The sequence below is a fragment of the Dermacentor variabilis genome, chromosome 1, assembly GCF_050947875.1.
Source record: "Dermacentor variabilis isolate Ectoservices chromosome 1, ASM5094787v1, whole genome shotgun sequence".
NCBI classification, from domain to species: domain Eukaryota; kingdom Metazoa; phylum Arthropoda; class Arachnida; order Ixodida; family Ixodidae; genus Dermacentor; species Dermacentor variabilis.
This window is the reverse complement of record NC_134568.1, coordinates 211,434,966-211,458,650: the sequence shown is the minus strand read 5'-3', so window position 1 is coordinate 211,458,650 and position 23,685 is coordinate 211,434,966. Positions and strand designations below refer to the sequence as shown.

The 23,685-nt window shown below is 44.3% G+C and overlaps 1 protein-coding gene across 1 annotated transcript in view; it reads left to right on the top strand.

Annotated features, from left to right (window-relative positions):
• The window catches only part of LOC142592215 (DNA topoisomerase I, mitochondrial-like), an 83,082-nt gene extending 59,703 nt beyond the window's left edge, over positions 1-23,379 (top strand). Inside the window, exons 12-18 of the mRNA XM_075703989.1 lie at positions 192-480; positions 4,242-4,496; positions 4,593-4,707; positions 8,696-8,823; positions 19,558-19,652; positions 19,747-19,896; positions 21,919-23,379. Of these exons, the coding sequence (XP_075560104.1) occupies positions 192-480; positions 4,242-4,496; positions 4,593-4,707; positions 8,696-8,823; positions 19,558-19,652; positions 19,747-19,896; positions 21,919-22,021 (1,135 nt within the window). The 3' untranslated portion in view covers positions 22,022-23,379. The remainder of the gene's footprint in view (positions 1-191; positions 481-4,241; positions 4,497-4,592; positions 4,708-8,695; positions 8,824-19,557; positions 19,653-19,746; positions 19,897-21,918) is intronic.
• The last annotated feature ends 306 nt before the right edge of the window (positions 23,380-23,685 follow it).

The window sequence follows — 23,685 nt, the reverse complement described above, 5'->3', positions numbered from 1 at the left end:
AGCTCTAGCATAGTGTCACGTAGTTCGCACTTCTCTTCATATCTGTGTGCATCCTCTCGTTGGAAAGGTGGCATTCATGTAGTCTGGTCGCTGGAGTGGTTTGATTTAGCAGCGTTTATTACAGTTCTGTACATGCTACTTGGTTTTGCCGTAAAGAGGCACTGCAATCTGTTGTCTATCCATTTGTACAGGGAGGCGAATGTTCCGGACCCACCTGCAGGGCACAAGTGGAAGGAAGTACGGCACGACAACAATGTGTCGTGGCTGTCATCATGGACTGAGAATATTCTCGGGCAAACTAAGTACATTATGCTGAACCCTAGCTCCAAGCTGAAGGGTGAAAAGGACATGCAGAAGTATGAAATGGCCCGTAAGCTGAAATCTTGTGTGGACAAGATTAGGCAGAATTACATGAGTGACTGGAAATCCAAAGAGATGCGCATCCGGCAGCGTTCTGTTGCACTCTACTTCATTGACAAGGTGTGTACATCATCGATTATTGTAGGGCTGTCAGGGCTTGTGCATTTGTTAAAAGTCATGTCCCCACTTTCTGGCCATTTTTCGATCTGTGAAATGGGGTCAGATTGTGGCTGTATGCAAAGCTGGGCGGAACACAAAATACACCCTGCTGTAAAAAATATAGGCCAGCTGCCCATTTCCAACAGTCGACTGATGTTACTTAATATGAAAATTGAGCTCTTAGGTTTCCCTTCTCACATTCGTTCATAGTGAGGGTCTCAAATCTGACTGCTTTGATGTCATTAGGTAGCATGTGAGGGTTTTTAAGCCGCATGTGTGCCCTCTTAAGTTCATGTGTTATGTGACGCCATAGGGCAAAAAAGGATATAGCTCAGAGTGGTGCTGGCTAATACTTACAGGCCTAGATCCAGTAAACATAAATACCCAAGTTAGTGCAAGTATTTGTAGCCGTTGCCATAGCACAATTGGTAGTGCAATGCACGCAGAAGGGGGGTTTTAGATTTGGCTCCCAGTGGCAGCAAGTTATCTTTTTGTCCACTTTCATTTCCTTTGATTTTCTACTTTCCCTTCATTTTCTACAGTTCAATGTCAACCCGAGTTAATTTCCTCGATGCTTTCCACGGCTTTATTGTCTGTTGGCTTATATGGTCAGGGTTAACAAAAATAGAGCCCCTTGGTTTCCTTTCTTCTCATTTATTCACAGTGAGGGTGTCAAATCTAGCAGCTTTGATATCATTGGATAGCATACAAGGGCTTTTTGGCCATATACATACAGTGCATATATCTAAGGGAACACTCAAATGTGCGGCTTTCTCTCTGCTGGTACCCAAGCTCCAAGTAGCGCTGCGGAAGCAGTGTCAGTGTACTGCGCCGGTGTGTCGAAATGAGTCGGAGCTACAGCCACAAGTTATCTGCTGCAAATCTAGGCGATTGTACTCTTGCGTGAGGAAAATCCGGACATGCTCTAGACTTGGGTGCTCCCTTTAATAGCGGACCCCTCTGTACATGTCCAAGTTAATGTGTCACGTGACACCATTGGGCAACAAATGACGTTCCACATTTGCCCACCATGGCTCTGAGTGCCGCAGGCTAACACTCCCAGGCCTAGATCTAGTAAACATAAATGCCCAAGTTAGTGCAGGGATTGATAGCCATTGCCACGGCACAATTGAGTCAAACCCGGTTATATCGAATTTTCAAAAAAAAAAAAAAAAAAAAAAACTCAATTAGATGTAGTGCATAATTCGATATAAGCCTGCTAAAGAATTGGACGTCATAAAAGCAAATAGCATTTATAAGATCACTTTATTCATGAAACTAGCTTATTTTCGCATGAAATAGTCCTGATTATTCTGTTTGGGCAACTTTGCTGCTGTGACAACATGCACTTCTCCACATTGTCTAAAGAGTCAGCAGCTGAGGCACCTGAGGTAATTGGTGCGAGTGCACCAATCACCTAAAATGATGTGGATAAAGGATCGTTGCTTTCCTTATTGTGCCCGCTTTCACTTTTGCTTGGTACAATGTTCGCAGTGTAGTCTTCGTTTTCGGGCTTTCTCGTGGTTGCGACACCATCATCCGCACGTGCAAACTCGTTGACTGTTGATCTTCAACGGCTTCCGGAAATTATGACAGCTCTCTCCAAACTTTGGCGACCCTAACAATGGCTTTGTCGCACTCAGACTTTTCAGTCATCACCGGACACGCGGAAGCCAGCACATCTGAAGCATTTTCGGATGAAGCACTTGTACATGGCTGCCTCCACATTTTATATACAGAGCCGTGCATACACATTGGGCACCACAGGCACCAGGTCATTTGTCTGCTAATTTTACCCTTATCCTTTAAGATGTTGCTGAGAGTGCTCCTCAGAACCTTGTACGCTGCGGCGGCATCCACAATATGATTCACACATTTAGGCAAGACTGGCGTCGCAAACTTTGGTGGCGTCTTGGCTTGGGGGGGGGGATGGGGGGGCTGGTACAAGATATGGCAAGATACGCTGGTCTGTTGAGCCTTTGCAATGTGCTAGGGTGGTGTCAAGGCCGGTGCACCCCTTTTTTTATGTCTGTGCATGGCCACGCTCTGGTTGTGCACGTTTGACACTCGTGTAGCCCAGCTCTCGTCCATCCTGAACTTGAGCACTTGCGTCATCTGTTACATGGTACAGTGTTATATGGCACTAGCTGGTGGCACAGGTAGTCGCATCCCATCCCAATTACGACTAATTATACTCATTTCTTGTATATTCTTAATTGCCTACTATTGATGCATGTTCTCGTCATGGAGAGGTATCATTTAAGGCCATTCTCATACATCTACAGGTCGTCAAATCGACTTTTTTTTTTTTTTTCTGGAAGTGTTTGCAAGATAGCTAGATCCCAGATATGTCAAATACGTCTGAGGGTAGATAAGACTTTGCCCTCAAGCTTTCTAGAGGCCAGAGTAATTGCTACGTGGCTCCGCTCTGCTTATTAGTCAGGTTCAGGTTTCCTATTGTGCATTTTAAGCCAGCATAATGTCGTACTTGCAGTTTGAAACTGCATTGAAAGAATTTGTGGGATTGAGGTTTGTGTGTTTTAAAAGCGAAAATAATTATATATGCCCTCATCGTGTTGGCCATCATGTCATGCGATGAACATGTTTAACCCTTTGAGGGTCGATTTTTTTCGCCATATGCGATCGCCCAGGGTCGATTTTTTTTATTGCAGATTCCAATTCTTCTTGGGGACTTATTTTGAAAAAAATTTAGCACAATTTTTCTAGGGTGCCCGTAAAGTGAGAAAAAAATGTTTTGAGTTGGTATATGTGTGCACCAATGTACGAGTACCACTCTAAGCGATGTGTGCAGTAAGCTGTGTAATGGCACAAATGTGTAGGATGTGCAAAAGGTTTAATTTTTTGCCCACGCTAGTTGCAAGTTGCTTGCACTACGGAATGGTCTTCGAAATCCAGATTGAAACACTAAGCATACGTCACCTGGCACACAGCTACAGTGGCCTGCATGCAGTGGTGCTCTTCGTGCGCATTGAAATGCTCGTCATGCATTTGTATTCTAGATAAGTTAGAAACCAGTGCACTGTGACAGCAAACCAGCCTGTCTTGAAACTGCACCATGCCTATGCCGGCAATCACGCCGGAATACACCCTGCTTGTTTGTTACAACACGTCGCTAAATTTGGGAACTGGCCCTGGGCTTGCAAAACTTCAATTGATTCTTTCTCATGTGCTACAAACTGCCCTCACGAGCACCATAAGGCTCAGTGTGGGCACTTCGGGCCCTAAAATCACACTGATAAGCCTCGTGCGCTGCTGCTGCAGGGGTCTTTTGCAAAGATGACTGAAGTGTGGATGCGGAGTGGGTTGGCTTTCTCAAATACAAAATGTAAGGTTTCTTCCTTGTGTCAAAAAATTGTAGAAATGAATGGCGGAAAACTGGTTTCAGTCTTTCCCCATTTAACATTTTGGCAGAACCCAGTTTTAGAACCCCTGGCTGTGTGTAAATCAACCCTTGAATGCCTGTCTATGAACTTTCAATGAACTATAAGATATACAAATGGTCAGTGGGAAAGCTACTTGTTAGGCAATAATCTTGGTCTTATCATGATTAATGATTGCTTAAAAATGAATTGTGTTCACTTTCATGACTATAAGGAGCAGCGTTTCTTTAAATTTATTTTGGAGTAACATTAAGAAGTTCAAGTGGGCCATTACTTTTAGTGATAACTTCCCTGGTCTTTTGCTCTTCCCTTCTCCTTTAGCTTGCTTTGAGAGCTGGCAATGAAAAGGAAGAAGGCGAGACTGCTGACACTGTGGGCTGTTGCTCCTTGCGTGTTGAGCACATCACACTGCACGATGAGAAAGATGGCAAGGAGTTTGTGGTGGAGTTTGACTTCCTTGGAAAGGACTCAATTCGATATGTGAATGCAGTCCCGGTGGAAAAGAGAGTTTTCAAAAATTTAAAGCTCTTCATGGAGAACAAAAAGCCCCAAGATGACCTTTTTGATCGGCTCAATGTAAGTAAATTGTAAAATTGATAAAATTGAAAGTTGTAATGTCACTGTTCAAATTTCGTGTTTAAGTTATGTATATATATATATTCATCCTTGCAGACAAGCATTCTGAACAAGCATCTCAATGAGCTTATGGAAGGCTTGACTGCCAAAGTCTTCCGTACCTACAACGCTTCTAAGACACTTCAGGAACAGTTGGAGCTCCTAACTGAAGGTATGCCCATGTCACCTAGGCACTTACAATATCAAGAGACTTCATTAGTGGCCAATATATTGTTACATGAATGACTTGTTTTTGTCAATTTTAGAAATACCCACAAGGGCATCCAACTAGTAATTTAAAGCGACACTAAAGGTTAATATTAAGTCAACGTGGACTGTTGAAATACCATCCCAGAAACCTCGAAACGCTTGTTTTATGCGAAGAAGAGACTTATTTTAAGAGAAAATGCGTTCTGAAGCGTCCGCGTACCTCTAGTACAGTTCAAACCGCCCGCCCTCCGATCGAGGAGTATTGACGTCATGGTCTCATAGCGACGTTGCGCCGTCGGTGAGTAAAACAGCTCCCGCAGACGGCGCTACGGCTTTTCTGCACAAAATGCAAACGCGCGGCCAGAAACAGAGCCAAGACAGAGCCGACAGCAGCGCGAAAGCGGAACTATGGTGGCTAACGGAAGGGAAAGCGCACGACGATAAGCTGGTTCTTTTTTTATGACACGAACTTCGACGCTCGTTGCAATGGACGACCCTGACAACGACACATTAGCTCGCGATCAGCGATTTAAGCACTGATGAACGTGACCTGCTGTTGAGGGCTCGCGCTGCCGGCGTCGTTGCGTACTACTACGATGACGGCCTGCTTTGAAACTTCAAGCGACTTCAGTAAGTCGGCGTTGAACTCTTAATCCTCTGGACGAAAGCGCGGCGAGCACGCTACATGATTTTTCGGCTCTTTGCCAGTGCGCTGTGGCAGAGGTACAGCACTTAACCACTTCGAACGGAGAGGTTCACTCGTTGGCACACAGTGATAAGTAACATTGGATTCGCCGCTTCAACTGCCCTTGGCCAAGTTCCGTGAACCGTTCGCGCATCCCACGACATCACATGGACGTGTCATTCTTGCTGCTTGTTCCAAATGCAAGTTTCGCGAGCCAGCAGGACCAACGCAGCACGACGCGATAAAGAAACAACTGAAACTCCAAAGCGGCGTGGCGCAAAGTCGAGCGCGCAGAGTCGAGTGAAAACGAAACCTTTCGATCACCCATACTACTCAAGGGTAACGTCAAAATGTTATTTTTTCTTATAATCGAATAGAAGTAGACAAGTAGCATTTTCTTCCGTCGCATAATCTAATGAAATGATCTTTTTAATACGAGTAGTTGAGTACTAGTGACAAATTATGATGAGGAGTGCTTTCGTCATCGGGCTAGTACCGGAATGTCGCTGGGGGGTCTCAAATCGTGTCATGCATTTACCTCAATTTCTCGGTTACTGAAGCTCTGTTCGCAATTATATTGATGCCTTAGACGTTCTAGAGCATTGCTTTATCACTTTAACTTGACTTTCTGGTAACCTTTAGTGTCCCTTTAATGGGCAGGTTTTTTTCAACATGTAGTGTGCAGTGTAGTTATTCTGCCATGTGGACAAAGCTTTGCTACATTTAGGCAGAATTTCAAATAATTTGTGCACTGGCTGTGCCAAGAGTTCACTTTAAGTGCAGACTAAAAGTGAATTTTTTGTTGTGGTAAATGAACAAATTGAGAGTAGGGTGGGGCTGTTTTCTCATGCGGAAAAGAAATGTTCCTTTCTTGCTTCAGATGATCCGTCCTTAAACAGAAAAGCTTTATAGACCGTTTCATCTGGCGAGGAGGATAGGGCGCGCGGAGAGCCTTTCCTCCTCTCTGGCTTGGGCGATCGGCGTGGCGCTGCTTGAAAGTATTGCTGCCGCGTGCTGCGGAACGATTTCGAGATGTTTTAGATCGTACTTTGTGAAATTTACGCCATGTTCGTTCATATAAGGTCGTCGGGGAAGCCTTTCGGTGCATCGGTAACTACTGTAGGCAGAAATATGTCTTGGGGGCGCAAAAATGTGACACGCATAATCAGCCGCGGTTTACGCGCATTATGAGTCGCGTTGCGTGTATGTGTTGTTTGCTATTCGCTCTGACCTTCACTTTTCTGTTATTAAAAGCCCCACTGACATAGGATGTGTATAATGCAAAGGGTACTTGGGAAAAGACTCAATACATAATTACTGTTTACCGTCCTCCTGGGTCGTCACTTGGTCAATTGCACGTTTTAAGCTCTTTCATTCATGAACAGGGCCTCTGTTCCTGCGATTTGTAATACTTGGTGATTTCAACGTGCCAGGAATTTGGTGGTCATCCCTCAGTTTCTGGTCCTGAACCTTCCATATCTACAAAACTAGTAAACTTATCCTTATCTTGCAATCTAAAGCAAATAGTCTATAGCAAAACTCAAGGCATGTCAGATTTGGTTTTCCTCAGTGAGCATTTGTCTGAAACTGGCTACATGTGTGAAATTATCGAGGGTATATCGGATCATTAAGCAGTGTATGTTTCTGTTCATTTAAACGTCCCTGAAAGAAGCTTTATTTACTCCACATTTAATGATTTTGCCCAGGCTGATGATGCTGCCATCATTGACTACTTAGCTCATTCATTTTCCACTTTTGAAGAACTTAACGTTGAGTTTGATTTAATGGCTTACTTATTTTAGGATACTATTAAGGGGGGGACCCTGCATTTGAAAACGTTTTTCTTTAATTCTGAATCGATTTTGATGAAACTTGCTGAGTTTATGTATTTCAATGTGCTATTTTAAATATACATCCAGTTTTCTCGCAGAATAAATAACAGAAATCGTAGAAATTCAGCTTTATTGCATAATTTGCTTAGAGGTGGGCTATTTACCAAACTATATAACTATGTACAAAAATGATGGGGAACTAATAAAGAGTGCAAATTAGCAAGAATGTTGTTCTAACCCAATTCTATATGAGATAACACTGCAAACATCAGTGTGAGAAATCCATGTAAATGCTAAAAGTATAATTACCTTGCCATTGCCATTTGTTGGGCGTTTATGCACTGGCTACCGGCAGACGTGAGCTGAAAAGTAAGCAGTTAGGACGAAGGAAACTACCTTAAAGTTCAGTTATGACCTTGGTGATTTGAAATCAACTACTCTTCAATTCTCTTGTAAGCGTACGAAGTGGTGACACAGCGCTGTGCCAAGATCTGTATGTCATTATTCCCGAAGCCTTCCAGTAAAATTTGCTACGTAGATAAGTGGGTCAGTACGTGTTGTTATGCTGAAAAATTTCATTTCCAGAGATGCGCTATCTATCTCTACATCAAACGGGAAACAAGAGATGGTGTGTACAATACAGCAGCATAAACAAGTGCCTTGCTCGGTTAACTACTGTCAGCGATGTCATCCATGTTTTTGCGAGAGAACTGTACGGCCTATAAATGGGGGGGGGGGGGGGGGTATGCTTATGCGAGTATAGTTTTCCCTACTTATACATTATGAAATGTGGGAACTGTAGGTAGGATGAAGTAGAAAAGCAAGAAGCAGTAACAACCCGTAATTTATGTATCTAGTTCAGTTACTTGTGCGCTCGCATTGATTTGTCTAAAGGCGGAACAGTGCGGCTCATATACCCACATATGTATGTTTTGCTATATTTTGAGATTATTTCCTATCAGTGATGTGCCATTTCCACAATATTTTAAGCTAACAGCCACCTGTGGCTGCAGATGTTGATGTAAACAAAGGCACAGCTTTCGTAAATACGATGCAGAAAGCTGCTTTCGAAGGCTCCTGGAATCTGAGATGTCTAAAGAATTAAAAGGAATATGAAAAGCGAGCTGCAAGTGCCGGAATTGGTGACAGCAAATTCAAAGGCAGTTGCGTCAGCAAATGGAACTCAGCGTGCCTTTATCGGCTGCAGTGTTAGCAAAATAGTGCACTCAAGTCTTCCACCCTCCTAATTTTAATGAGCACTGGTTGGGCAAAGAATGTCGTTGGAGCTTGCTACATTCCTTGTCCAGCCTCTGCTCATTGCTTCAAGCCTCCCATCTTCCTGTGAACTTCTGTCTTGTTTGGATTTCTCCTTAATTTGTGACCATTGAACTGTTCTCAGAAGATGCCAATAGCAAACTTGTTTTTCCTTCTAGCTGACATGTCTCTGCCTGAAAAGATGCTGGCTTACAATCGAGCAAACAGGGCTGTAGCCATCCTCTGCAACCATCAACGAGCTGTTCCCAAGACGTTTGGGAAACAAATGGAAAACCTACAAAAGAAGGCAAGTCTGTTGCTATTTCTACTAAATGCAGTCGAACCTCTCTATATAATAAATGCGGATATAATGAAATAAATATAAAATGGTTCATGTTTTATTTCAGTGGAGATTTCTCCTGCTGTAATGAAATCAAAATGCAAGCTTGACACAATATCAATTATAGCAAAGCACATTTTTGTTTGCCCATGCCCCAAATTATATGCAGTACTAAAACCTCGTTCACACGTTTAAAAAAAAAAAAATCTGGAAAAACGTACTGGCTGGGTAAATGCATGTTTGAGTCGCACAAAAAAACTAATTTGGCCGACTCAGCTGTACTTGAGAACTGCCTAATATAGTACTAACCGGGAAGATGTATGATCCGAATTAACTAAAATTTGACAGACTGGACTATTAAAGCATTCTAGTATAGCATAAAATGCTTGCGATAGTATGTTTCGCATGATAACACTTTGCGGGATGCTATTCGATAGAGCTTTAGTATAGCGTAAAACAATGGAGCGCTGCAAAGTGCAAAACTTCACCGCGCCATCTGGGTGCGATTATTCAAAGCTCTTAAGGGGGGACACGGATTTTAAAGACTCAAAAATCGCACAAAAATGCATTATTTTGAAAATGGTATTTTCGGAATTTTCAACTATTATTCTAGCACTACGCCAAATTTTTTGCCTTCTTCATCAATATTTTAGCCGTAATATAAATTTTTGGCATTAGTGTCGGCCAAATATTAGCCTAAGTTTCTGTAAAAAGCGCTTTTTCCACAACGCGTGATGGCCCCTGCAGTCGTTGGTCACGCCGACCCTCATATTGTTTGAAAGAACAGTCTCTCCTCTTCATTTTCTCGCCACCACTGGCTTTGTCCGCACATTGGCAGCGAAGAAATTCAGCCTCATAAAGAAGACCCAATGTGTGCTGTAGTTGGTCAACAAAGGCACGTGACCCTCAGCTAGCCACGCCATTAGCTATGCTGGCGTCGTCTGCATCACTCCACGAGTGCTGCGCACATGCCGTGTGTGCCAACGATGTTTCCCACGCTGACCAATGCTGACCTCGACTGTGAAGTTGGCTACTAAGTACAAATTTACAAAAGAAGGAAGGCGAAGTCTGCGTACAACTTCGAGAAATGACGCCGTGCTGCTTCCTGATTACATGAATAACAGCCTGCTCCCTCAGTCGAGCGACGCCGGTGAAGATCCCGATGGCGTGTCAGGCCTAGTCCCCCGAAGTGTTCCTGACAACGGCCGCATTTCATTGACATTTGAGCACGACGCTACTATTCTGCAGCCAGAAATTTTGTGGCATATTGACAGTGAAGCTCAAGAAAAACTTAAGCATTAGCATCAACTCTGTGCTACCGACTGAAAATCGGAACTGCTAGATCGCGTTGACGACACTGCTGTGGGGACAAACGAGCTGGCTACGTCTGCTGAGCATGCATCTGCTGAAAACTTGCAGCGGGTGCTCAGAAGGCATTACCGTAGTGACACTAGCCAGACAGACTACATTCCTGGAGGCTGCTAATGCAATATCACTTGTATATATTCAAATATTTTGTAGTGTTATAAAAATAAGCTCTTCCTGTTTTTTCAAGTTTTCTCAGAATCTCATTTTTGGTGTTTTTTAAATTTGCCGAAGCGCTATCTCGGTCTTCAGGTCACAAAGAACCATAACTTTAACAGCAGCATGTAGCTACATATGTGTACTACACAATGCTAGGAGCAGAGTTTTTAATTTCGCTTTTGTAAATATTAAAATCTGGCTACTAATTGGACCACATAACTGCCATGCCTAGAGATTGAACTTCAAATTGCTGTAAAGTTGTAATTCCTGCAATATAAAAAAAGAATAGTCCTACAGTTGTGTTGCTTACACTTTGTAGTATCCAGCCATATGTCTTTATAAACATTCTGGCTGATACTATACTTATAGTTGTTCCGATAAATAGGTGATTAACTTTAATATCTGGAACCACTCATTCAATTTAAAAAGTAATCATATATTTTGAAATCAGCATGAAAAACTCATCTGGGTGACAGTTTTTATTAAATTCAGTCAAAAAATGAAAAAAAGTTCTAAGCACCTCTTCCCCCCTTAAGCTGATTGGCTCAACATCTAGTTAAGGGTAGTCAAAGCAGCATTTTTTTATAGTTACGTAATGCAAAGCGTCGCCCGTTGATCTTGTGGTGCTCTGGCAGCCTGAGACGCGTTTTATAGTTTTCCCATAGGCTCCATCCTGTGAACAGGCGGCACCACTGAGCATCAGTGGTGTCGCACTGCCAACGGTGCAACACTGGGAAGGTGGGAAGACTGCAAAATTTAAATTTCATGCACATGTCGCCAAAAGCCGCACGTATATCCGTGATTCGCTTTTTTTTTTTTTTTTGTACATGAAGGTACAAGCGTGGTCTTCCATGATGTCGCAAATACTATTTGCGGGTTCAGGCATAAAAAAGGAAAAGGAGAGTACTTTCATGCTGCTGCGTTAACCAGCGGAGACAAGTTGTGCTACTTCACATGTTCTCTCCGTGAAAGAGTTGCCAGCTTGGACGTTCACGCTAAGTGCCGTTCGCAGGAGGGAAAACAACTGTACGAAGTCATCCTGCACGTGAGCAAAGCCTACTGTGACACTTAACATTGAAGTCACTAAACTGGCACTCTGAAAACGTTGTGCTTCTAATAGGTTGACTTATTTTTAATCGACGCCTCGCTGTTGGCGATGAATGCCTCGTTTCGCTCCGGCACATTGTAAGCCACGGCCTATCATTTTATGCCATGTCACATTGTTACTTTAGATAGCCATATAGTTCGATCCGCGCCGGGTATTGCTGCACAGTCACTTTGGATAGCGATTTTTCTCTATAAGCGTTCAGTTGATCACGATCCGCGCATCAAGTTCGAGCTTCACGATCGTAGGCTGTTGTCAGCACCGTCATGCCGAGTGAGCTAAACTAACTTGATTTGAATTGTTGGGCCATGTAGCAGTGACCATGCTTGATCAAAATTGAGAAATTTGATCCGGTCGAGCACGATCTTAATTGAAAGTGACTGTGCGACACCACGGTACTCTAACATTCTTTGTTCTCCGTCGTCTGGCACGGCGCTAAACAAAAGCTTTTGCGGTTTTGAAGCAGTTGTAAGGGGTCTGTCATAGCTCACTACTGAACACAGATCCGGGACCTACTTGTTAACGTAATTGGCGGTGCAACTACAAGTCGCTTTGCGTGGCTAGTAAAACAAAAGAGCCCTTATTTATCAGGTCTTTTTATTCATAAAATTATTCTCATCAGTTTGCCACACTTTGTAAACGTCCCAAAAATCCGTCGGGTTGTCATCAGGACAACTTTCGATTGTGCTTTTTTCTCCATTGACGAAATGATTAGAGAATATCCTGGCGTTTCGGACCCATTCGGAGCCATCTGCAGCTGAAAAATGATTTTATTAACCAAGAGATCAGAATTGATATGATGTGAATGTTTGTTTTTCAACATGTACAACGATCGACGTTCATTATGCCCTTTTTGTAAGGTGCAATTGCGCTTGCGAATTAGTTTCCTTGCGTCGCAAGATGTATCCGGAAAAAAAAAGGATGGCTAATTAACAAAGAAAAACGGTCCCAAACTGTGGCCGACATAAAGTGCCGTGGCAGTGAAGTAATACACGTCGAGCCGGCCGAGCTGCAGAGCCACCTTTCCAGTACTGTCGCATCGCTGTTCCAGATGGCGCCAGAGTAGCTGCAAACTCGACTGTACAGAGACTATTGCGTGGTGCTTTAAAAAGGCCACAGGAAGTCGAAGCGAAATCGAGCTGGTGGGTGACAACCGCATGCAGCCGAAGCGAAATGTGATGCCCACATCGTGCCGCCTGCCGCAGGGAGAAGTAGCGCATTTGGATTATCGCCTACTAAAAGCGTGCAGTATGGTACTAATGGCACTACGCACCATGCGCTCTAAAAAAAACATAGGTGACAATGCTCATCGCAATGGGTTTGGCGGCTATAGCTGTGAATGCGCAGTGCGACGGGCAAAAGTTTGTTGGTACCGGAATAAGAAACTGTTTGTGCCGTCGTTTCCACATGAGACAGGCGGCTATATACTGTTCTCGATCGTGCACGCTTCGCCCCTTGTTCACACGGGATCTAGTGGCCGGGAAACGTATACGATTGCAGTCTGGGCTGCAGGCAACAGCGGCATGTTTCAGTTATTGCCTATTAAGGGGGGAAGTGGGTCCTAAAAATTTTTTTCTTATTTTTGGGTGAATTTTTAATAAACTCCACTGTCTGGGGTAATTTTTCGTGCTGATTTCAGATCTGTAATTAGATTTTCGATAGCTGTAGCAGTTCAAAAAATATTGAGGTCTGAAGTGAAATTAATTTCAAACTCGTTACGGGGCTTTTTGATGATTCCGTCTTGCTAAACCAAAAACTAAATGCATGACACCATTGCTAAAGACCTACTGTAGGGGGTGATGCTATTTTTATTCATTTCGAAGCATTTTGCGGACAAGAAAACAATCTTGCAATTATTATGAACATTTTTTTCTATTTAGCAGCGATTACTATACCTGAACGTAATTTTCATGACGGTGCAAGAGTAATAAAAATAGCATCGCCCCCCAGATCGTTTCAATACGAATAAAATGATACCATTCTTGTCATTTTTGGCCAAAGACAACCCAGAAAAACACCCGTAAGGCGGAGTACAGTGTGCAAAAACATCGAACTGAAATAAATGCATTTGAAGTTTCAAACAAATGTAGCTTTTGCTGAAGTGAATCTACAGCAATACAAATGGCACCATTTTGGAGCTCTATGTTTTGTAAGAATGGCCATACTAAATGTGTGACTGCACACTCTCAAAATAATAGCACACTGGCCACTGAACTAGCACAAGAAACTTTATTAGGCACCATGCTCTACAAAGAGCATGGTGCCTGGGTTTCAAACCGAAGTGTAGAACTCTGTGGGCATGAATATAGTTCCAGTGTTGTACATGCAGGCTGTCTGATAGCAGTCTCCATTACAATCAGTGAGGCATTTTTTCATTTGGTAGAATTGACCATGTTACTGAATGAAGGCTCTGAGTGTAAGTGGCCTTCCAAGTCATCTTAACCTGACAGTGGCTGTGGAACTTAGGATCAGAGAGCTAGTGATAGATATGCAGCTGCTAGGTGCTTTCCAGAATTTTACTTATGTATGATGCCTCGATCACTTCTGCAGCCAGGTGTGTGCCAGCCCAAGGGGCCTAGTGAACAGAGCTCATGATGAGGTTCTCTTTATGAATAATAATAATAATAGTGCCAAAACCACTTTCTGATTATGAGGCACGCCGTAGTGGAGGACTCCGGAAATTTTGACCACCTGGGGTTCTTTAACGTGCACCTAAATCTAAGCACACGGGTGTTTTCGCATTTCGCCCCCATCGAAATGCGGCCGCCGTGGCCGGGATTCGATCCCGCGACCTTCTCTTTATGAAGGGGTGGTATGATAGATATTGTTACGAGCTATCGTGACAATATGATAATAGAGTGAACGCGCAATGTGCTTGGTTGCGAGTCCGAAGTGCCGACGTGCGAAATGCATAGCCGCAGATACAAGGAGCCGACGCGCGATGTGCTTAGTCACGCAGTTCAAGGTGCCGACGCACGAAATTCCTAGCCGCGGGCCCGAGGAGTCTACACTTGATGCGCTTATTCGCGCAGTCGGAGGCGCCGATGCACAAAATTATTAGGTGACGGTCCAAGAAGTCCGCGCGCTATGTGCATGATCGCCGCGCCAGAGACTCCCTGTGTGCGAAATGTTTAGCTGCGTTTCCGAGGATTGCGTGCGCGATACGAATTTGTCACGAATTCGAAACACCGAGTGCTGAAAGGCTTTGCCGCATGTCCGAGAATTCCGCGCGTAAATCTGGGTCGCGAAGTCCGCGTCGCCGATGCTCGGAATGCTTAGCCGCGAGTCTGAAATGTCCACAAGCGCAGGGATCGGCCACGCTACTGCGATGTCCGCGTAGCGCCCGTTTTGACACGTCGAGATTAAGGCGAGTGGAGACATCAAACTCGCAGACGACGCGAGCGCCGGACCAATGGCGAACCGCGCTGGAGTCACGTGGCAGGCTCGGCCAATCGCAGACTCCGGCACGACCTTCAATCATTTGCTTTTTGTGCGCTTGTTTCTGTATGGAGGAGATCGCTGAAGCGGCAGATTTGAAGAAGGAAAAATGCGCTTTCCAACGAGACCAAGATGGCGGCGCTCGGTCTCGCCGTTCCGGAGATATTGTGGCGTGAAAAACGCTGTTCTTTCTTGATTTCCGCGAGATTTTTTGCCACCTTGGCTGATAAAACGAATTTTTAGAGCACTTCTAAGTGGTTTACAGTGATGATATTTGGGTATCAGATAGAAAAGGGGTTATAGAAACTGAAAATGTGATTTTCAAAAAATCTATTTTTTGGCCATTTTTCGCGATGTAAAACCCGCGTCTCCCCTTAAAAGTGTGCACTATGTTTCCGATGGCACCATGGGCTCTGAAACAGATAGGTGAAGGTCCTTCTCGTAATAAGATTGGCGGCGATAGCTGTGGATGCCACTTGCGACCACCCCAGAGAAATTTGCCGGTACCAAAATGAGAAACTGAGTACGCGCCCGCGTTATCACGTGAGGCGGGCGGGCGAGTATTGCAGTGAAGCTGTTGTGGCTGGCAGCTATATACTGTTCTCGATCGCGCGCCTCGGGCATTTTCTTGTTTACACGGAATCTAGTGGCGGGAAAACGTATCATACCATCGCAGTTTGACGATGTACTGAACGTTGGTGCCGAAAAAATAGTGTTTTCCGGAAGCATGTGAACCGGTAAAAAATTTGCATAACCCTATTGGGTCATTTTCTGGGTTCTCGATTGCGAACCTTGGCGTTGGGCAAACATACATAATGGGAACGTATCAACGAGGTTCTACTGTACGAAGCTTTGCGTGAATTGTTGCAGCATGGGATGGCACTTCATGCTGAGTTGGTGAGGCCCGAGCGGTTTGAGACGTGTTGTCGTTTTTGCAGCTTTTCCAAGCTTATGTTTGCACTCCTGGCCTGGGTCTACAGCTTCTTCAAGCAGAGCATTTTAGTGGGAAGTTTTGACAAGCCCACACGTGCGAATCGTTGCAGCATAAGACGCTTGACGTGCGTCCAGCTGGTGGGTGGTTGGGGACCTGAGCAACCTAGGATGCATGTTGTCATTTTATCTATTGCATCAGCGACGGAAATGTGAAATGAAATCGAGTTGGTGGGTGACACAGGAATAGAATGTCTGCAGGGCTGCAAAACCGAAACATGTGGCTCACTTTACGCTACTTGTAGCAGGGAACCGGCGACGTGTGGTTGTCGCTTATTAAAAGCGTGCGGTGCGCTTCCAACAGCACTGTGCCCCATGTGCTGTGAAACGATAGGTGAAGATGCGTATTGCATTAGGGTTGGCGGCGATAGTGGTGAATGCGGCTTGTGACAGCCTGGGAGTTTTGGTGGTACCAGAATGGAAATGAGTGTGTGCCAGCATTTTCATGTGCCACGGGTGAGCGTGTATTGCAAGGAAGCTGCTGTGGTGGGAGGCTATTCTCGATTGCGTGCGCCTCGAGCCATTTCTAGTTTACATGGTATTTAGTTGCCATAATATACATACATTGCCGAAAGGTTGTGTTTTCGAGAAATCTATGTATTAATCGGTAAAAAGGCATAGCTGTATTGGGTCATTTATTGTGTTCTCAGTTGCGAATGTTGGAGCCGGCAAATTGTACCTAATGGGATCGTATCGACGAGGTTATTCTGTATTCTGGTAGCGAAAATGTTGATTACAGTTGCGAATGATTTTTAACTCCTGAATTTTCAGGCCTGCGTGATTATAGGGACTTCCCTGCAGCACTGCCACCTATCCCTACCACCAATGTACAGTCAATGACCGATTTTTCGGACATGTCTGATAATTTTTATGCCTTCGAGGCACCGTTATGTACCTCATAGAACCAGTAGACAGTTTTAGTTTAGCGTACGCTAAGCAGCGCATGTTTTCTACAATTTTAGTTGGCCGGCGATATCTTCGGATCTCAGAGGCCATATGCCGTCGTTGCAGCTATTTCTCTACTGTAGCAATAGGTCGCGCTAACATCTCGAATGTTTCTTTCGTTAGGCTTCGACTTGTTCGAAACGAGAAGCGATCTCGAAAACACCACAAGGTTATCCATAATACTCTGTCATCGGAGCGGCCTGAGACTAAGCGAAAGCCGTTTACGCAATCATTTGTTACGAACGAAGTGCATTTTACAAAAGCTGCTCCAAATTCCATTTGAAGCGGGCAACCGGGACCGCCGCCATGTTTCACGCTAACTCGTTTGCATTGCGTACGCCCGCTATACCCGCTATTTCGTTTAGCGTTCAGCGCATGCGCAGTGACGACCCGCTATTATTTAGCGTACCCTATACTAAAACTGTCTAATGTATAAGGACATCGGAAATTTGGGGTGCTGAAATTCTTCACCATCTGATTTCTTCCTGTGACCGCAGATCTGAAACTGCTATAATTCAAGCGACCATGGCTGCAATTTCGATTACTACTGTTGCCAGTGATAGGCATGTGAGTGCGCTGGTTCGAGGCTACAAGATAGTTTTGCACTGTCGTTAGACCTAGCTTTTCGTGGTAGGCTATGGCCTAGCATCTTTGGGGTACCTAGGGAGTTCCAAAAATCAGACGTTGACTGTATAGCAGCAATAACCGAAATTTTGCACTCTGCAAGGAAGGGTTCTCCCCTTCGTGAGGGGTGGTTAAATGCCTCCCACTTCTCCGGTTTACTGCCCACTCCTATAGGGGTGACTGTGCAGTTAGAATGGTTGATTTGGTTGTTTGATTTTCTCTCTTTTATCACTCTCTGAATTCCGTGGTGTTCTTTTAGCACAGGGGGACATGTTAAACAGAAATTAAAAGTGGAAGTGGAGAATCGCACTTTCCTAGTATGCTACAACAAAAATTCTGCTTCGGTAGGTGGCATTGCGCCGCTGATCAGGCAGCTTTCTTTTGACTTCATGGCGTCATTTTTGTACCATCATAAAGAGAAGATATCGGAGCTGAAGGTAGCTGCAGCGCAGTATTTCCATGCAAAAAGAGGAAGAACAGGTGTCGCAATTCATTGCTGCTGCCATGTGCACACATGAAGCACTCCTGTTGGCTGATTCAGATTTTAATTGCTGGTGCGAATTTTGTGAGCATTTTGACAGTAGCGAGCTGTGAATTACTTTAACCCGGTGATGCCTGTCAGTCACAGGAAGCATGCATCACTCATTAAGGTTTCTTTCGTATGTCCAAAATGCAAAATTGTTGAATCCCACCATTGAGAAATGGTCACCTAAAAAATAGAACAAAGGGCGAAAAGAACTTATTTGCATGTATACCTCCCCCCATCCAAACTGTGTCGTGGGCTCGTGTTTCTTAATGAAGTGTTCAAAATTCAAAATTGTTGAATGTATTATTAAAAACTATGGTCGTATCGAAAAAAACGGAAGGGGAAAATTTTTAATTGTGTATCCCCTGTTCCGGCCGGACGATGTCCATCCGTCAAATTTTTTTTGGGAAAGCTCTGCCACATGGTGTTTCGGGCATAAACCGCGAATATGATAGTACAGCAAATATGGTGGGTGTGAATAAAGTTGCCGTCTGTCGACTGGCATGAAACCAGGACTTCAGTTGTGGACTCTCAACGAAGCGGCACTAGTTGGGCCTGCCAGCCTAAGCAATGCGGCCTGCAAAGTTGCTGATGACAGGCCAACCGTCATCAGATGGTCGCTGCGAATGAGTACATACCCATAGACCTTATCGACAATCAAGTGAGAGATGAGACACTATACGCCCGAAGCTTGATTCTCTACCATTTTTTTTGCTTTAAGCTCACTAGAAAAGTGCTATTTTCTCAACTTCTGCTCCATATTTGTTCCTAATATTACCCTATGTGATAATAAAACACATGGAAATTCTGGGGAAAAAAAAGGTATCTGAAACTTTGACCACGTTGACCATTTAAAATGCAAGAGCCTTCCCTCAAAGGCATTTCTCCTGCTGTCCATCATGGGGAGAACCCTTGGTTAAGGTTCTCTCTTGTTAAGGTTGCCACCAGTTATACGAGGATGAGGTTTTGGCCACCTTCAACAGCGTCTGCTTGGAGCTCAAATGACCATCGGGAGAGGGTTCGGCAGGGAAAATGAGATGATGTAAAAACAAGTAACAGAAGTTTAATACATCGTTACAGGTGCGCGGTGCGTTTCAAGACAAAGTACAGAAACGTTTGGCGTGCGTGCTCTTGCATGCAAGGGCAGAGAAGATGTCCACGTGGCGTTTTGCTGTCCTTCTTATACCCACGCCATCTAGGCAGCCTCACTCTCCCCTGGTAGAGGGCCTTGTCAGCACACTGGTCAGCCCACACAGAAGAATATAGAGAAAACCCACTCCCTGGCATAGATGGGCTGAACATAGGACAAAGAAGAGTGAGATTTACACTGGCGCATAATCCCGTCGCACACACACAATGGACAAGTCTTCTCATGTTGACGAGCGTGACGATCAGGCATGTTGTCTCAGGCGCTTGGCATTCATTTCATTCATCGCCGCACACAGTGAACCATAGCACTTCAAAACATGGTGTCTGGCATTGGTGTATGCATATCATCTGCAATTTCTTGTGAGCAGATAGCACAGCTAATGTTGTGTGATTATTTCAGATGGAGGAAAAGGAAGAACAGATCCGACAATGCAAAACGGAAGTCAAACAGCTCAAATCTGACTACCACAACTCCCGGTCAGAGAAGGACAAACAGTAAGTGTTGCAGCAGTGGGGCATAGAAATTCAACAGTGAAGGGAACAAAGCTGGCTTGTTGGCATGTTGATACAAATCTGAAATATTCTCTAGGCTGTTGGAACGCAAAAAGAAGCGCATGCAGCAACTGGAAGACCAAATGAAGAAGTTGGAGGTGCAAGCAATGGATAAAGAGGAGAACAAGCAGATTGCCTTGGGCACCTCCAAGCTCAACTATCTTGACCCAAGGATCAGTGTTGCCTGGTGAGACTGCATTATTGTCTCCAAAGCTGTAGTTACAAAACCTTTTTGCAGCTATTGATCACATTATCCACTTGTTAGTCATTGTCTACTAGTTTTGGATCAGGTGATGTAGGGACCTTCCCTTTATTACTTCCATGAAAAGTAATCTATAAAGGAACTTAGAGAGGTGATCTACACTCCCACGCTCTGCTATGAACAAAGAGGGGGTATCTTTTTTTTATTGCCTCCTTGATAAGGATAAGAACGGCATGCCTGCTTACGAACAAAATAGGCCTAGTAAAATGTTGCCTCATTTAGGGGCTTTAAGTAGGGTGAGTCGGTTATTCATGTACTAAGAAAAACTGTGCAAGAGATTGGACAAAGGACCATCAGCATCAGTGTGGTTTAATCTCGTCGTCCATCCTGTTCATTGTTTTGTCACTGGTAGCGAATTCGGCTCCACCAGTAGAGAGTTTTAGCAGTGCCATATTACAGTGTGGTAAGTGCGGTATACGGTACGGTATTACTGTTCCGTACTAACCTGCCGTGTTCACCGAAGACGGTTCAGCTGCGTGTGCCACTCGATGCGTACGGTAATGTGATAAAAGTTTAAGCTTGTCTGTACGCACATAATTCTTTTTTGGAAGAGCCGAGTAACGGCAAACGTAGGTGCCAGTCTCGATGTCGGTAATGAAATCTTGTGGCACTTTGTCCTACAACACGTGAAACATCTTTTGGTTGCATAGGTGCTCTTGTCTAAGCAAAATATAAAAAGAAACTGTTTGTTGTAAATTGTATCACTGCCGACGCTTTAGACCAGCAGATAAGTAGAACATTGTTACTGCAATAAAAAGTCCGCATGCCCTCTATGTAGACTCTGCGTCACTAGATGGTGCCACCAACCTTAAGTGTTTCTTGTTTTTTTTTTCACTTTTTATTTTCTGTTTGAGTTTTGCTTCTTCAAATATTTTTTCACATTCAGCCTGAGTATATTACTTATTATGAAGGGTACGGCCACAAGTTCAGCTGAAGTGTGTCTTCCAGTTAGAAAGGCTGTCATGTTTGCTGCCACTCGTCGCTTGGCAGAAGGTGAATTAACGTTAGCTTGTGCCTTGGTCCTGTCATGGTGAAAAATGCACGTGAGACGCACACATGAGCGGTGTGGCGCTAAACACTGTGCGAGCTGAGCCTTACCGACACCTTGCCATCTAGTATGGTGCACGGAACGTTTTTCTGTATGGTGAAGTACGCACATGCGTAGTCTGCTGGTACAGCATTGCCACACTTACCGTACAGTAACTTGGCACTGCTAAACTCTAGTGTGTGCTGCTCGCCTGCGAAATGTCCTCGCATCACGGCTTCCATTCTCAGCAGTGCTTTAGTACCGGGTGCAGCTTTGCAAAAGAGATGCACTTTCGACATAACTTTATTATATTAGCCACTGTTTCGTGTCTGAAGCAAGTTGTAGCTGATTTTTATGCTGCTGTAAGCGACAATGGGAGGCAGACATTTCGGCCAAATTGATAGGACCGGCAAGGAACTGGTCCGTCAATTGTGCTGGCTATGGGGGAGGCAATGTCTCGCCTAATATGCCCTGTGCGTCGCAAGACGGAATCTGGGCAGTTTGTCTGACGCTACATCCTGTGGGAATTTGTTGGATTGTACCTAGTGTCTCCTTCTCTGCCCATGCTCGTGCAGTTGCATTCGCTTGCACTTTGCTGCTTATGCTCTAGGGACTCGCAAACTGCATGAAAATCAGCGAAGCTATGCCAAACGCTGGCTGTCTGCTTCTGTACCCTGCTGCCATGGATAGGTGCGACGCCATGCCTGTCGGTGCTCGATCATTAATCGCCAAAAAATACAGCCATCAGTTCAAAAAATGTGTGCTGTAATCGCCATATATTGGCCTAAGTGCGTTTGGATGATAGAGAATCTTGTTGTTCCACATGTGCCCAGGAAAGCTTGTGAGTTTGGTGCTTTAGTCACATATTTAATGTGCTCAAGCTGCATCTTATAATGCTCATATTAATAATGCCTTCACAGGTGCAAGAAGTGGAACGTCCCTATTGACAAGATCTACAACAAGACCCAGCGGGACAAGTTCCGTTGGGCCATAGAGATGGCAGGTCCCGATTACAAGTTTTGAGCAGAGGCCTGCCTAGTAGCTGCTACCAAGTTGATCCCATTTGGACTGAAGTGATGAGTTGCTCCTCCCCTTCTGCCCTCCTAGCCCCAGGTGCTGGCCAAGCCAGCCTTTGGGCTCCCGCACAGTTCCCAATAACTGAAGCACTATCAGGGGGAAGGGCAGAGGGGGCAGAGCCCTTTACCCCACCAGAGACCCCTCCACTGTTCCCACCAGCCATCTATCTCACTTTCCCATAGCTGTGGAAAGGGAAACTGCACCATAGCCAGATTCTCTCATTTCAGGTCTGTCTGTTTGCTCAACCTGATGCCGTTTGTTTTGACCGCCTCTTTTCTCCCCCCCCCCCCCCTTTTTTTCCTTCCACCCACCAGCTACATGTGACCATCGTTTTTTTTTCCCCCTCTTGCTTGCTTTGTCAATGTTATCAGGGGATATTTGAGTGAACTGAAGTGTGTTTGCTGGGAGCACTGCTGTTTTATGTTTTGCTTTTAAGCTAAGAAAAACTTTTATTTATGGTTGCGCACCTTTGGGTGCATATGCATGTATACATAAGCCAATTGTGACTTCCTCCTTTGTTGTCTGTTGCTGTGACCGGGGGCTAACAAAACTTTTTTTGAAAGAGGGTAAGGATCATGTCGAAAGTATACATTGTCAGTGTTATGTTGTGTGTTGTTTTGTGTGCATGTGTGTGCGAGCTTCTCGGATATTTTTCTCATCTGGCTTCATTTAGGCAGCCCCACAGTGAATGCCATTGCAGATTCTTCCCAGGTGATGCATAAATGAGCTTTTATGGTAATTAATAAAGCATGCTTTCTGCATGAATCTTAACATAATTGACCACTGTAAACAGTTATGACCAAGACAACTTTGTAAGAAACTGGCATGGCACTTGTGTGCTTCAAATTATGATGTTGAATATAGGGAGCAAAGTGGAGTATCTAAGCATAGCGATGTAGTTAAAAGATGCAGCCTGCATTGGTATGATGATTGCAAAACAAAAGTAATGTACCTTGATTTACGTGGCATCTGCAGAATATGAATTAGTCAATGAATTTCCACTGTTCTATTTTATGTTCTTTCTAGCAATATGGGTGCACTATATTTTAGGTACCAGTGTCATCACTATCAGGAAATGAAACTTGTATGCCGAACTTGCACATTGTCGTCAATGTACACAGGCACTCTTGATTTTTCAAGTAGTATCTTGTGCTGATGCATTGGTTTAGCCTTTCATCCGCACTGTCTGGGCAAAAAATACTGGCATTGGTGCTCTTTGTTCTTTCTGGACCATCTGTAAACGTGCATTATTCATTTCTAAGCATTGTCTTACCATATCAGCAGTAAAGGTTAAAAAAAAGATGTATAGTGTGTGTCTGTCTTCTACTCCCTGGGAGTGTAGCATGCATACAGTTAGTCATTGGGCTGGTGCCACCATCAGCATTGCATTTCAGTGAATCGAATAAGCATCATATAGATGTGCAGCTTGTTGCAACATTGAAACTATTCTGGTCAGGGTGCTGTAGTCATGTGCAACATGCACACCCTGCTTATCAAGTTAGTTTGGCTGTGGCTCTTTGCTGTGAGATTCCTCATTTCTGTTAGGAGCATGGATTCACGACCATGTGGTAAGGTTCGTTAGTCTGTCTGAATGCTTGGCACCATTTGGA